Source organism: Mastigoproctus giganteus, chromosome 4 (assembly GCF_048544385.1).
Source record: "Mastigoproctus giganteus isolate SK-2022 chromosome 4, ASM4854438v1, whole genome shotgun sequence".
Classification (NCBI taxonomy): Eukaryota; Metazoa; Arthropoda; class Arachnida; order Uropygi; family Thelyphonidae; genus Mastigoproctus; species Mastigoproctus giganteus.
In genome coordinates, this window is record NC_143578.1 from 84,239,133 (window position 1) to 84,255,801 (window position 16,669).

The window sequence follows — 16,669 nt, forward strand, 5'->3', positions numbered from 1 at the left end:
TAATCCAGCTATAAATCAGAAATTGACATACAACTTCAAGAGGCTAGGAAGAATGTACTTAGGAAATGCCATAAAGTAACATCACGTGGTGATGGTAATGACACTGAAAGAATCTTGGAAGAAAAATATCAACAACCTGGAGGTTGTAAGAAATATTGTTGGAACATGGCAAGAAGTCTCAGTTTGTCACCTGAATGCTACTTGGAAACCTCTGCACCAGCCATCCATCGAAACTTTGAAGATCAGGCTAATACTGATCAACAAATCTTCTCACTTGGTCAACTCAGGGCTTATTTTAGATGAAGAGTGTGTTGATGACTTGGTTCAGTTTCATGAAGGGACATCACCACCAAAAACTTGCAACACTTAGTACCTGTGTTCAAACATGAAAGTGAAGAAGAGGAAAGAGAGTAGGATGATCATATGACAAATGCAAAAGTCATGGAAATTCAATATCAGTGAAACCAGATGAACATATTGGCTGAAAAACATCCCTCCATACACCAAACAGATTATCTGAATTTCCCATATGAAGATACTGTCAAGTCTTACTTCAAGAGGCTGTTAACAAGCAGGAAAAAGGTTACACAGACAAGTATGGATAGTTTTTTACAGAAAGAGGCCATGATTGGAATTTGACACATGTATCTTCAGCTTCAACCACACCTGAACTTGCAGAAGTTATGGATAAAGACTCTCCTTCCAAAAATTAAGTTTCTCCAAATAATTTCATCATCAATCTTTTTACCTAAAGCTAAGAATGGTTTTTGCCAATTTACTGTATTACTTACGTATATATTTAACAATGTTAGCATAAATATTTATTTACTGGTATGAAGCATTCAAATATTTATTTACTGGTATGAAGCATTCAAATATTTTATGCATTTATAGAAAATCATGGATTTTCTATAAATGTACTAAGTTGTTTACAATAAGAATATGGCACATCGCCATGGAATTAGATCCAAATCTTCAACTTAATTTTTTCACCAAAATTTCCAACAGTTATAAACAAGCTATTAATAAATGTACTTGATTTTGAAAAGAATAATGGTAGGAAACTTTCTTCTTGTCCACTACCAGAGCTATTCACTGCAACTTCTGCCAATTCCACACTTTCACTTCTGTTACATTCCACCTCTATTTCCATTAAATTAAATACTTCCCATTAAATTCATACCTTCTTCTTCTGATGGAAGCCATAAGAAAATCCCTGAACAATATCAATGCCAAGAAATCTCCAGATAGGACGGCTCCAGTTGATCTGCATTGCCTTTTCTCATTCCCTTATTCCGCTGATCGCTTTCCTCCACATGAAAATTTGTAATATCCACCTTTCTGGTTATTGTCCCATAGAACTTGCCCCAACATCTTCCATAATAATGGACATGTCTATCAACCAGCAACTCTTCATATATTTTAAAACTTTCATCTGATTAACAGATGAATCAGATGACATAACAGGGCTGACAGTAGAGGAACCAGTAGCAGGAAGTGATCACGGAGTTCTACGGTGGATGATGACGAGAGAGGTAGCGGAAGTAAAAGGCAAAGGAATGGGTTTTAATTTCAGAAAAGGAAATTACAATGCCTTAACGTATTACATGGCCTCTTAACTGGGTAGATATAGCACAGAGAATGAATACAATTGAACTGTGGTACGCTTTTAAAACATTAATCACAGATGCCTTGAATGCGTATATACCATTAAAAAAATACTCCACGAGAGGGGTTCCAAGTTGGATGAATAGTGAAGTTCCCGCATTACTTGAGCAGAAAAAGGTGGCATGGAAAGGTTACAGAGCAATAAAAAGTACTGAAGCCTATAACAGCTACAAGGTGATGTGTAATAGAGCCACAGAAAAGGTTCGACAGGCAAAGGCAGTTTATGAGAAATCACTAACAAACAGAGCAAAAGAGGGGAGGGGGAGGGGGGATAAAGAATTTTTCACATATATAAATGCCAAGAAGAGCAGGACAAACCAGATCGGACCTTTACGTAAGGGAAAGGGGATAGTAATAAATACACCAGCTGCCGTTGCAGATGAACTCAACAGTTATTTTGCATCGATATTTACAAATGAAAAGCCTTTTGTGGCAATGGGAAATTGTGGGAGCGAAGTTAAAAAATATGTAATTAATGTAATTAGCTCAGTACACTGGGCCTAATGCAGAAAATAATGATTAAAGTGACAAGAATTCACAATAGAAGCCGCTGATAAAGTTTAACATGACTTCAATACTTTTATAACATTGTAAAGAAGCAGAAAAAGCAGTCCTAAATTACCTAAAAAACTAAAGAAAACAGTGAAGTAAATACCCAAACAAATTCACTAAACACACAACAGCAGAGATAATGTACTCTAGTCTTTATGCTTATTGTTTAAATTGTTTGAGCACACTGTTTCCTCCTACTTGAAATTTAAAAATCACACCTACATAGAGTAGGTGGGATATGGGAGATAATTTTATTGGAGTTTTCCTTTCAACTTTTTTTTTTTTTTTTTTAATTAATTTATGTTACTTCTTCCAGATTTTAAAATACATGGAAAATGTTGTGCACACAACAATGTCTTCTTAAGTTTTACATCATATTTCTTTGGCATCTTAATAAAGAACACTGTTAGTTACATTAACACCACATGCACAAGTATGGTGAAATTATGCAGTCACACAGAGATCATAATACAATTCTTTAACAAAAAAGGAGTCAGAATTTTAGCAAATTCTGAATTGTGTTGTATTGCATGTGTGTGTGTGTGTGTGTAAAAGAGGAAAAATTAGGCTACAATGGTGAGAAAGAGAAGGAATCAAATCAAAAAGATGTTCTCCACAACAAATCCAAAGTTTCCAGCTATGATATGGCTGGGATGTGAGGCCTATGTTATGGAATGATCATTACATTTTAATGGAATATATAAATTCCATACATCATCACACAGTTTCTAAAATGAACATAAAGAACCCTGTTTCTATGGGCCAAGACCTGCTGGAATACTTAAGAAAAGTTGAAGGCTTAATTTCACATAATGGCAGAGGGAAGCAGAGTTTATATTATAATCCAGAAACAAGCAAAACAGTAAGGCAGGTCAAGTTTAACGTAAATAGCATGTTGGCTTTTTTTTTTCTTTTTTTTTTTTTTTAAATCAGTGGAGGTATTGTTCATCAAGAACTGGTTCCTGCAGGTCAAATTTTCAATCAAAAGCACTAACTTGAGGGGGGGGGGGGTGTTGTCAATAGACAGCTGTCTATAGTGCAACTTTTGACAACGACCAACTTTGCTGTGGTTCCCAACCCTCCATGCTCCACGAATTGGCTTTGAGTGAATTCTCCAAGATGAAACTGTAGCTCAAAATATGGAGATTTGATGATAATTATGACAGTATTGTGGCAATGCTGAAAGTAAACTCAAAATGAATTAAGAGTGCTCTGCTTTCAGCAGAAGGCAATGCTAGCAGTGCACTATTCTACAGGAAACTACTTTGAAGGGGTCAAAACTAACCAGTGAATAATAGCTTACCCCTTTATTACTTTATCAGTATATGAATGCAAGTGTTTTGCAATTCTTCCACAGACAATCTGATTCTGTGTGGCCACCATTTGTTCTTTTAAAACACAAATCAGAAACTGTAGAAATTTTTTTACTTACCTGATTATTCCAAGCTTTCCTGTAGCCATCCCTGCCACTCCAAATATAGAGACGCGTATTTATTGCTACTGAACAGTGACCAGCACGAGCTCTGGGAATACAATCTTCAAATAAGTCTGTTGTAAGTGGTTCCCATTCCATTGTTTCTAAATAGAAAGAATAAAAATATAGATGTTTATTTTTCTTTCCAAGTAAAATTTTCTACTGTGTTAAGGTGATCTGAATTGAGTTTCATATCACATAACAAGTGACATTTTTTTTTTCTTTCCTTTTTAATTAGTTAAATGGAAAGTAACCAAAATTAACTCTGTTTAGCACAGATCATTCTAAATCTACGGCTCATAATTATACTAGTATAAATTAGCAATCAAAGATAGATTTTCAGTATGAAAATACTTATTTCTCAAGACCACTGAATTAATATATAGTGCTACTGCCAGCAGCTATTCAGATATCATGACAAATAAAAGAAACTTCTTAGCTGCACAGTACACTAACGGAATTAAATCAATCTGCTACATCATCCAGAACAATTGTGGAATGGATATTCAAGAAGTTGGGTCTGTTTGTGAAGGGTAAGGTTTTTTAAACTGGAAAATGGGATGTGGCATGTTATCATCAGAAAAAAACGATAGGATTTTCAGTCAATGCATGAAGATCACTGATATACAAGAGGAAAAGAGTGGGAGAAAGTACAGAACCTTGGGGAACACCAGCAATATTGGAGAAATTAGAAGACAGATCACCTATAGTGAATGTTCAGAGTTAAAACTGGATACCCAACTGCTAAAAACAAGCAGCAGGCCATAAGATATTTTAACTTATTTAGAAGACCTTTATGCCAAACACAATCAAAACCTTCAGAAATATCAAAAGCAACTGCTTGAACGTTCCAAAATTTCAGTGCTGATATAAATTCAAATCGGCCAAATAATTCTTCCTGATCCCAATGTGGCTGAAAATCCAGTAGAAGCAAATATCAAATTCTGATTCCAAAAGGTAATAGAGCCTCCTCTGGTGTCCAGGGAAATGAATGGATCATTCATAAGGCCTGCAATGAACTTAGAAAATCTCTATATATAATATATTTCAAAGGTGGTGGTTCTATATATGATCCAAGGCTAGTGCTATAGTGTGCAACTCAAAAGTGAATATGCTGCATTCGGGTGGGGATGGGGGGAGAAGGATCGGTTCAGATATTGTAATGTCTGGTAAGACAGCCACAAATTCCACAGCCACTTCTGACTTCAAACTATCTGCATAAACTAACAAGAAGTCAGAATGTTTGGCTTTGCTGAGTATAACTGCAAGTAGAAAGGTGGGAGTGTCAGCCATCCCCTAGTTATTAATGGAGAAGTCACAAGCTCAAACAAGAGCACACCAGGATGGAAGTGCCTTGATAAGGTGGCACCTTGTCTATTGTGATATGCAAGTCTCCGAGTATCTCTTGGATATATATATATATATACTAAATGGATGGTTGGCAGTATGGTGTGATGGGTGTAATAATGATTTTTCCAATACTCAAACACCAGCTCAAAAACAGATGTCCACGTGGGATGGTCTGGAAGGAATTTCAGTTTTAAAGTACATTGTAGAGAACAATATACTTTAAAACTGAAATCCGATGAAGTAATAACAATGGTTCAACATACAGGCTCTGGAAAGGAGATGTGTGAAATACTTCAGTAGCAATATGAATTGCCATATGGTGGATACAGCTGTTGGAGTATAAAGTATTTAGCAGAAGCATATACCTGGGACCCATAATCCAGATTAGTCACACAAATGCATGAAAGAGTTGCAGAGCACAAAAAGATATATCGCAAAGAGAATATGCAAGCATCTTGTATGTAGCTGACAGATATGAAGTAGAAAGGCTGACTTTCTATCAAATACAAACCTCAATAATCTGGTCTAAGGTACTACTGGAATAGCATATTGTGCAAGCCTCAGTTCAGGTTTCAGGATGAAGATTACATTGTGCAACACATATGTATGCTATTAGTCTTTTGTAGCAAGAACCTGGGGATATTAGCCATTGTATAAGAGTTAAAGCAGTCAATGGCATGCAACATGAGTGCACTGTTTTGGAGATTGTTAGGGAATTCAATTCAATGGCAAAAAGAGTAACACTTAGAAACTGATCCTTGAGGTGTTCCCTCCTCTTTGCAGGACTGAAAGTGGTTCCCATGTGAACTTGAAAGACTAATGAGATAAAACTTTTTTAATAAAAACAGGGAGGTGACTTCGGCTATAAACATTTGCTAAAATATCAAATCTCCAAGTTGTGACTTATGCCTTTTCAATATCAAAGAACACAGACACAGGTTCTTTCGCTTTAGGAAAACATCTGTATGAATGTTTCCAAATTAGTTAAATGGTCCAAGGTGGACCTATTCTTTTGGAAAAAAATTGCACTGAATGCTGGAGAGGAGGTCATCTGCTTCTAAATAGCAAATGTTGGCCATTATCTTCAAGATTTTGCTTAAAAAAACTAGCACACTGGATCCTTCCCTGGATTAGTGAAGACAGGTACAATTGCCTTGTAATAAGCATCCAGAAACTGCTCTTCAAGAAATATTCTATTATATAGGAAGAGCAGGTGATCCATAAATTTTGATTAAAGGTATTTAATCATTTCATAATTAATTTCATCTGGTCAAACAGTACTTTCCTTAGTAAGAATCAGCACAAGTTCTTTTTAACTTTTGCATGGTGAAGGCATGTTTAATAAAAATGTATAGATAAAACCCTTTCAGATCAAATTAAGTGAATTTTTGATATATACGCACATATATATATATATATATATATATTTTTTTTTTTTTTTTTTTTTTTTGAGAATGTAAGGCTGATTGACTGGATAATAAAGGAAGAAGAGATGAGCAGATCCACTATTTCTTCTGGCTCTGATGGCAAATACATTACCTTTTGCACCTGCGTGTTTATAGGACATCTTCAAAATATCCCTCCAAGCTGAGTTGTGAGGTAACACTTTAAGATGGACTTCCATTGTTTCCTGTACTACCATTGGCACTTGAATTTTCTGCAGTTTTTATCACTGGATTTTGGAAGTGGTAGTGGTGAACCATTAGGAAGTGCTGATATTAGATTTGCAGATGACTGAGTTTGCTCTGCAGGTTTTTGAGAACTCAATAAATAGCAGGCAATAGGAGTAAATTATTCCTTTGGTAGGATAGTCATTACCCTTTGATTAGCATTTAGCATTAGTTGAGATATATGATGCAAGAAAGCAAGCTTATACAGTATCAGCCAAAAAAAAAAAAAAAAAAACCCTTCCGATTTCACCCATCCAGTCACTCCAAATGTTCGTCTAGTTCAGCCTTAAATTTATTTAAGCTATCAACTTCCATAACAACAGATAGAAGTCTGTTCTGTTCCAGCATTCAACTACCTACTGGCTAAAGTCAAACTTCTGCACATCTATTCTACAACTGCCTTTCCTCAATTTGAATCTATACCCACTCAGGTTCTTAGTCTGAGCAAGCGGAACTATCCTGTTGCATTGAACCATTTAAGGCCTTATACACTCAATCAGATCACCTTGCAAGTGCCTAGTCTACAGATGCTGTAACTTGCAGAACTTAAGCCTTTCTTCAAAAGCACACCCCTTCATTTCTCTCAGCAATCTTGTTGCCCTTCCCTCTACTAGTTCTAGAAACTCTACATCCTTTCTAAAATGAGGCCTCCAGACCTGTATGCAATACTCAAGGTGTCGCCTGACCACTGCCTTATATAAAGGGATAATTACCTCCTTGTCTCTGCTAGCAAAATTCCTATATATCATTGACAAAACTCCATGACCTGCTCTGGCAGCCCAAAATCACTTAGCTCCCTGTTAGAGTTTGATAAACTTCTGGCATTCCCCTCCTGGAATAATTCCCCGTGTGTGAATGTAGGTGCAAAATGCTCATTCCGTTTACCAACTACTTGAGCAGGATCATCAATAGTTGAACCATCTATGTTAAGTGGTCCAATTTGATTTGTCCCCTTCCTTCTAGAGTTTACATAAGTAATTGCTGTTTTTCTTTGCATCCTTTGCCAAAGATTTCGGTCTACAATACTAAACAAGCACATGAACGTATAACTTCCATCACAATATCTGAAAAACGATATTCTCGCGACCTTCGACGTCGTCTCCCTATACACAAATGTGTATAGGGCTCTTAAAGAACTATTAATTAAAGACACACTTTGACAAAACGTACCGACTTAATATTAATGACATTTTAGAACTCACATCACTGTTACTTTGATGTGAGTTCTAAAATTGACGCCAAACAATTTAAATTCCAAAATAACATTTACGAACATATTTTAAGCTTTCCCATGGGCCTCGGTATCTCTGCCCCTTTATCCGAAATCTACCTCGCTTCTATTGAAGAAAGAATACTCCAACCATTTCCCCCAGGAATTAAACTATACACGAGATATGCAGATGACGTCCTCTTAATAGGCAACAGAACCACCATCGATACTTTACTGAACACGTTTAATACAACACATGAAAGACTCAAATTTACCCTCGAAGTAGAAACCGATAATAAAATTAATTTTCTAAACCTCACTATATACAAAATAAGTACATCTTTAGACACCAAAATATACAGAAAGAACACACATACAAGTAAATTCTTACATTACTATCCTCTATACATAAAAAAAGCAGTTCTATACAACCAGATATACAACGCTGTAAAATACAGTCACACACAAACAGACCTATCTGTAGAATTGCAATACCTCACCAAAAAAATTCTTCGACAGAAAATACCATTACAACTAATAAAAGAAACCATCACCAAAGTCCATAATAACATTAATAACCCAAGCAAAATTAATAACCACGTGAATAAGAATAAGATAGATAAACCCCTTATCGCCCTCCCATACCATCAACAATATGCTAGAAGACTTCAAATAGATTTTTAAGAATACAGATATCAAATTAATATTCACATCTTATAACAAATTAAGTTCCAAATTCAATTCATACAAGACAACACAAGAATATGGGACACAAGATCATAACAACATTATATATTTGATCAGATGCAATCAGATTGTTAAGCATGTTACATAGGCAGTACAACAGCAAAATTTGGGACATCAAAAATTTCCAACACACATGCATACTACCACTTTAATAGCTTCAAATCTAATTTAGCAAGTACAGAACTAACACAACACATCCAATCTTATAATCATAACCCACTCATCGATTCAGCCATCACAGTAGTCAAATTAAACTCCAGCTATAAAATCCTTCAAAACGAAGCCCTCATCATTGAGTGGTTTTAGCGCCATACATCACTTAACGTATTAAACAAAAAGAAATCATTTGGAATTTAGCACGTATTAAGTTTCCATATGCACTGAAATGCATTTCGGGAACCCAACCCATATATAACACATTCGCGCGCTCTCTCCCCCCCACACTATAGCTAACTGAAGACAATTTTCGAAATCGTCTCATTTAATTTAATTTAATTAGGCAACCATGGAATGGAAGGTGCACTTTCCTTTCTTAGCAAAATTTTTAAAGCCCATAACTTAGTTTTTAAATCCATAATCCCCGTAAGATATTAGAATCTTATAACCACTATGTATGTGGTAAAACTTTCCACTAACTAAGTGGATTACCATGAGGTGAGTGCTGAAAAATTTAAGCTAAGCTATACATACGATCTAGTTATTACGTTACAGCACATAAGGACTCCTTAAAAATCAAGAGACTAAAAGGGATATTAATTTTAAATCCCCTGCAGCGTTACCACCCAACAATAAATTCACGTGATCCTTCGCCCGCTTAGAAACCTGGCATGTTTTTTTTCTTCTTTCAATATAAAACTTCTTTTAGACATTCGTTTCCACAAAAGTCCTGCTTCATCTATGTTATAAACTTGTTCAGAAGTATAACACACAATACCTCTCTTCAATAATTTTAACAAGTTCTTTTTTGAAAGTTTCAGTTCCTTGATCTGCACTTGCGGCTTCTCCCTAGATTTTAAATCTATTCAACCAGCCCTTACCAGTTTTAAATGGTTCCAATTTTTTTTTTTTTTTTTTTTAGGTGAGTTTTCTTCAGATCATCATATTGGCTAATCTCTCTCTCTCTCTCTCTCTCTCTCTTTTTGTAATATTTAACTTAACTGAATTCTGCATTGGATATTATCTTCAATAAAATTAGTTAACGTCTTTCCATTACAATCTTAATAGTTAGCCTAGCCCTAGTTGCTTGCAGTGGAACAGCTATCTTTCCTGCTGCTAAAATTAATTATTTTTTTATAATTGTTCTTATAGTTAAACTTGCCGGTCCTAAATTATGGCACACATCTGCTTGTCGTTGAACGAAATCGATTCGCTTCAAAATGTCTAATTTAATTTTCAAATTCAGTCTTTTTCTTACATTTATAATCTTCGTACTGCTCTCAGACGTTGTTGCTTTTTCATTCTTATTGGCCATTATTAACTCTTCGAAAATGTAACTGCGTTGGTTGCATTAATTATGATACAATGTTCAAGTAAACTGTCCATTACGCACAATGTCTAATACTGTACTGAGTGATGACTAGACTTCGGATAAATGCATATAACACAAATATTACAAGCAATATACTTGATCCTTTTTTAAAATGTTGATTTTGAAATTACGTAACAAGTCACTGTACTGTAATTAAATTAGGGTGCAAGATAATTTCACTGAATGTGGAAAATTTTCTCAAGTCGGGGCAGGAAACGTTTTAATGCTGTTTTGGTATTCATTTTCAAGCTATCGACTCCATCAAATGAAACGATTTCGTTAAATATGCAAAAATGCAATCTGTAAAAGAGCGTTATAGTGATCTGTGACAGCGTTATATTTAGATATGGGTTATAATATAAGAACAGCGTTATAGCGAATAAACGTAAAGTGAACCGCGTTATAACGGGGGCCTGCTGTATAATAAATCATATGAACATATGAAAATAATAAAAAAATTATGCATTAAAAGCGTTAAACCCGTACTACTCTAAAACTGAAGCTTCCGGAAGCACCTGCTGCGTTTCTCAACATAAGTAGGATTGCATCAACAATTCATTATAAAGTACTAAGCCTTCCCAGCAGACCCAGGGCGCACTATGGTACCTGCGCATGATCTATTTCCTGTATATCCGCACTAGAAGTGGCTCAGGGTTGTACGACCTTATCATCCCTATCCAGAATAACGGTCTCAAACATTACATTAATCCTACAACCCTTATCCCTATTCGGGCTATGATCACCCAAGGAACAAATCCTCAGGCTCTCCAGCCACTTCCAGTTCCAGAAACCCTCTACCTTATGCGTAATTACAACTCCTTTGGCTGTTATCCCATGCCAAGTCTCCCAGGCATGTTCTGCCACAGCCGACCCCGAGACATTAGCCAATCTAAGCGCCCTGCTATGGTCCCCCAATCTATCGCGTAATCTGCGCTTAGTCTCACCTACGTAACATCCCCACAGAAAGTGGAAGAGGTATGTATACAATACGTTTGCTATACTACGTAAGGGATGTGGGCCAGAGGTTCTCAATTGGCATAATAGTGGTTCCCCTTTATAAAGTTTACCACCGAGGTTGAGTGGGGGGGGGGAACTGCCATTTTTGGATGTCTGGAATTACAGGGTTGGCCGACAATTAAAAACAAGAGTGTTTAGGAAGGAGTTGTGTCTGGCCCAGTATACTCATTTTGGCTCTGCCCAGACTGGAGGTCATAAGAAGAGTGTAGTTAGGGCTTTAACGAGCAGGGCTTGGTCGCACTGCTCTACCTCGGAAGATAGGGAAGAAGAAATTAAACGGGTCATGGTCGACCTTGTGAGATGTGGATACCCTCGGAACGTGATTGAAGGTTGTTGTGGACATGGTACTCAGAGGGAGGAGGGGGTATTTGGCTCCACCGCATACATTCCCTACTATCCGGGCGTTTCGCAACCAATAGCCTGCACTTACGGTCGTACCAAATACGATGTGTGCCGCTTCCAGGTAGGAAGCTGCACACGGTGATGGCAGCAGTTAAGACCCTGTTGTGGGAGTTGACAACAGTGGATTTTGTGTCAAAAGTGTTGACACAAAATTCAACGTCTGGATTGTGGGGGATGTTATGTAGGTGAGACTAAGTGCAGATTTCACGATAGATTGGGGGAACATAGCAGGGCGCTTAGATTGGCTAATATCTCTGGGTCGGGTGTGGCAGAACATGCCTGGGAAACCGGGCATGGGATAACAGCCGAAGGAGCTGTAATAATTACAGATAAGGTAGAGGGGTTTCTGGAATCGGAAGTGGCTGGAGAGCCTGAGGAATTGTTCCTTGGGCGATCATAGCCTGAATAGGGATAAGGGGGTGTACGATTAATGTAAACTTTGAGACTGTTATCCTGGATAGGGTTGAGCGTTTTAAGGTTGTACAGACCCGAGCCACTTCCAGTGCTGATATACAGGAAATGGAGCATGCGCAGGTACCATAGTGCGCCCTGGGTCTGCTGGGAAGGCTTAGTACTTTATAATGAATTGTTGATGCAGCACTACTTATGTTGAGAAAGGCAGCAGATGCTGCCGAAAGCTTCAGATGTAGAGTAGTACGGGTTTAACGATTTTAATGTATAATATTTTTATTATTTTAATATATTCATATGGTTTATTATATTTTAAATTATATTATATTTTACAGTTGATTTTATGTATTTTATTTATTTATTTTATTTGTAATTTAATTTTATCTATGTTTAAAGTTATAATTGGTCAGAGTTGGCGGCATCAATTATGGATAGATTTCCTGACCACAGAGGCCTTTTTAGTGAACATCTGGAACCATTTAAAGCTAGTAGGGGCTGGTTCAATTGATTTAAAATCCAGGGAGAAGCCGCAAGTGCAGATCAAGGAGCCAAAACTTTCAAAAAAGAACTTTTTAAAGTTATTGAACAGGGGTGTTATACTTATCAACAAGTTTTTAACATAGATGAAACAGGACTTTTTTGGAAACAAATGCCTAAAAGAAGTTTCATATTGAAAGAAGAAAAAAACATGCCAGGCTTCAAAGCGGTGAAGGATCGGTGACTTTACTGTTGGGTGGTAATGCTGTGGGGGATTTTAAATTAAAACCCCTTTTAGTTTACTAGAAAGAGTGTAAAAGAACAACCCAAAATCAACCAAAGACACGAAAACTCGACAGCCCAGGGCCATCGGATTAATAAATTCATGATTTTAATTGGCATTTTAAGTTTAATTTTGATACATAATGCAGTTGCTTACCACATGATTATATATGTATGTAATGCCGAATATTTTATATGTACAAAGTTTAGAATATTAAATATTTTGACTGATATTTTTGTGAGTCTTTTCATTTCCGTTTATTATTGATTAGGAAATGTCCTATGGGATAGACTGCAACTCGCAAAATACATGTTACCTTATAGGAATACGGTGCTTGCTTAACACTGATTCACTTAACGCTCTGTTTTTCCGGAACGAATTATCAGCATTAGGCAGGGGTAACCTGTATATATTTTTCAAAATTTGTAACTTAAACAAGAGGTCCATTTATTTTGGCAGAGAAATTCAAGAAGACTTATTATGATATGAACTATTAATTTATATTTTATATAATGTTACACACACACCTAAATTGAGAGTTGCAAGGGTGTTCGTGCATTTCCATTCCTTTTCATGACTGGCAGCTTTGTTATCATCCATAACAAGAGGAACCCATCCACCAAACACAAACATGCGTTGGCCAATCAGTGTTGCTGAGTGCAGACTTCTGGGTAATGGTGGGGTGCCACCAACTTCTGGTTTACTCCAGGACATGGTATCTAAAAATTACATGAAAGAATGATGAAAAAAGAGAAATAATAATAAGCATACCATAAAGATTTAATCAAGTGATATTGGATAACAAAAATGAAAGAATGGACAGATAAATTCAAGAAAAGTATATCTAATTTCACAATTAATTAGGAATATTCATCAAGTATTATATAGAACTTCTGTTTGTCCCAGGTCAGTAAAATCCTAACTTGTTACAGAGTGGGCACTATAACAGAGGTAAGAAATAAGGGATGCTATCAGGGGTGGATAGGATTCCTTAATTCTAGCACTAAGTCTACAGACAGCTGATCAGCAGTAATTTGAACAATCTCTCCTATTCAGATATTGGATACATCAGCGTTTTTAGTGCCTACCAATAAAGTGTCATTCACAGACATGCAGCGTCTCAAAAGAATTTTGAATTCTCTATATTACAATTGTAAAAAACCCACATGGCCTATTTTTGACCATTATAATTCTGATCAGCTTCTCTTAATCCTTATTTTCATCATTTTATTGGTTATCAACATTTCCAGCCTCACATGCTGTGCTATCTGCAAGTGTCCTTGGTTTGCATTTCTCATATTACTTCATTATAATAGTATTCTATGTGAACAAATGCGCCATGGATATTAATACAATATCTAGAACTAGAATACTAGAACCTACCTTCCTTGCAGGTTTAGTGATATTAAAATTTACAAGGTGGGGTGCGTGAAATGTTGACACATTTAAATATTTCCTAAGAAACTCATTTATTCACTAATTGCTATATACAAATAATGTGTAGAAAAATAAGAAAAATTTACCTCAATATGATATATAGAACACTTTCGTATGATACTTTCCAGAAATTAAAACAAATAAAAGATTAACACATTTTGCATTAACCTTTTATTCGTTTAAATTTCTGGAGAGTATCATACGAAAGTGTTCTATGTATCATATTGAGGTAAATTTCTCTTATTCTTAAACGAATAAAAGATTAATGCAAAATCATTTTGCATTAATCTTTTATTCGTTTTAATTTCAGGAGAGTATCATACTGAGGTAAATTTCTCTTATTCTTATACAATGTAGAATGTATTCAACATCATAGCTCTGTTATATACTATATGAATGAATTCCATGATCTGATTATAGGAAAACATTATTTTACTACATATTCAATATGTCCTACATTTTGACAAACAAGTTCTTGAAGGAGTATGGCCAATGTTTGTAATGGCAATCACAAATCTGTCAATTTCATGACACAACCAATTTTTATTTTTATTAGGAAACCCCCCAAACATGAGAGGTATTAGAATGTATAGTACTTAGTACTGTGCTTGGGTTGAAGGTTGAGAATATGAAAGAAGATATTTGTTGACATCAGAATTGAACTTTTGTAGACTGTAATTTTCAGGAAATACATATGAAGGAAGGTTGTTCCAGAAAACGGCAGTTGAATGAATAAACGAGGAAGATGAAAAGTTGGTTCTGTCAGTTTGAAGTTGGACAGTAAATGGATGTTCCCCGTAATTTACCGTGGTTCTCGTGTTGGCTTTTGTTCTAAATTTCCAGCATCCCCTTCGTAAACGACTTTTTCAAGTCCCAAGTTTGACAAAAATAACCATGAATTTGCATTCTAACACCATTATTAATACTGCAAATAACAAAATATCACTTCAGTTTACCTATCAAACCATTAAAAATCATTAAACTCATTGGTGTTGAGTAGAATTTTTGAAGTCCCTAGTTCTGCCAAAAGTCCAAAAATGGTAGCAACGTAGAAAGACTTAAGTAGGGAAAAAAAAAAATTTTCACCCACGGGTTTCAATTCTTAATGGATCCAAGTGAGATGGGAAGACTATCAAAGTGGGAGTCACATGACTGGCATTTAACTGGATAGAATTTTTTTTAATGAAAACCCAAACACGAGAGGTATTAGAACTCATAGTACTTAGTACTATGCTTGGATTGGAAGTTCAGCAGACGAAAGAAGATATTTGTTGTCATTAGACTTGAACTTCTGTATACTGTAATTTTCAGGAAATACATGTGAAGGTAGGTTGTTCCAGAAAATAGCAGTTGAGTGAATAAACGAGGAAGATGAAAAGTTGGTTCTGTGAGTTTGAAGTTGGACAGTAAATGGATATTGGCTGGTGGCGGCAGGTGTTCAGACTGTTTTGAAAGAGAGAGAGAATTATAGAAGCCAATTCAGAAGAACAGTGCCCATGAAAGTATCTGTAGAAAAGACATGCAGCAGAAACAGTACATCTATGAGACAGAGAGTGGAGAGAGACTGTTAGAGAGGAGTCATTAATTAACTGCCTAACTGCCTTCTTCTGAATGGAATCTAGAAGTGAGATAGGTTTTGGGACAACTACCCAGGTGTGGGAACAATATTCCATGGTAGGGCAGATTTGAGATGTGTACAGAGTGAACAGATGTTTGGAAGAAAAAAGTAACGTTGAGAGCGAAAGAGAAAACCAAGTTTTTTAGATGCAGAGGAAGCAATATTTGTAATGTGTTTGTGCCAAGAGAGATTAGAAGTCAGGGTAATCCCCAAAAGAGATATATCAATTTGCCTAGAAATCAGAGTGTCACCAAATATAAGCATAGGGGCAGAAGAATCCTTTTTGTGAGATATAAGACAAGACTGAGTTTTAGAAGGATTGAAATCAAATCAGTTGTCTTTTCCCAACTGGAGAATTACCTGGAGATCAGCATTTAAGGAATTGATAGCGGTCATTCAGGAAGTTTATGCTGATTAAGCAGGGCAAGGTTTCTCAAAATGGAAAGTGAAATGCAATTTGCTATCATCGACAAAACTATACATAGGATTTGCAGTCAATGGAAGAAGGTCATTAATATACAAAATCAAAAGAAATAAATATTTGGGGGACACCAACATTAGTGGAGAAGTTAGCAGACAGAGAGCCATCTACCATCACCCTCAGTGAGCAATCAGAGAAAAAACTGAATAACCAATTACAAAAAAGAGTTGGCAAACCATAAGATGGAAGCTTGTTTACAAGACCTTTATACCAAACACGATCGAAAGCCTTTGAGATATCAAGAGCAACTGTTTGGGTTTCACTGAACTTTTCCATTGAATTTGTCCATAAATGGGTAACATAAGCCAGAACATCACCAGTGGATCGACAATGATGGAATCCAT

The 16,669-nt window shown here is 36.1% G+C and overlaps 1 protein-coding gene across 3 annotated transcripts in view; it reads right to left on the reverse strand.

The window, feature by feature from the left end:
• Positions 1-16,669, reverse strand: part of Hcf (Host cell factor) — a 722,783-nt gene that overhangs the window by 466,185 nt on the left and 239,929 nt on the right. For all 3 annotated transcript variants that reach the window (XM_090372788.1, XM_090372787.1, XM_090372786.1), the window contains exons 5-6: positions 13,317-13,508; positions 3,653-3,798 (exon numbers count right to left, since the gene is read on the reverse strand). In XM_090372788.1, coding sequence (XP_090228914.1) covers positions 3,653-3,798; positions 13,317-13,508 — 338 coding nt within the window. The remainder of the gene's footprint in view (positions 1-3,652; positions 3,799-13,316; positions 13,509-16,669) is intronic.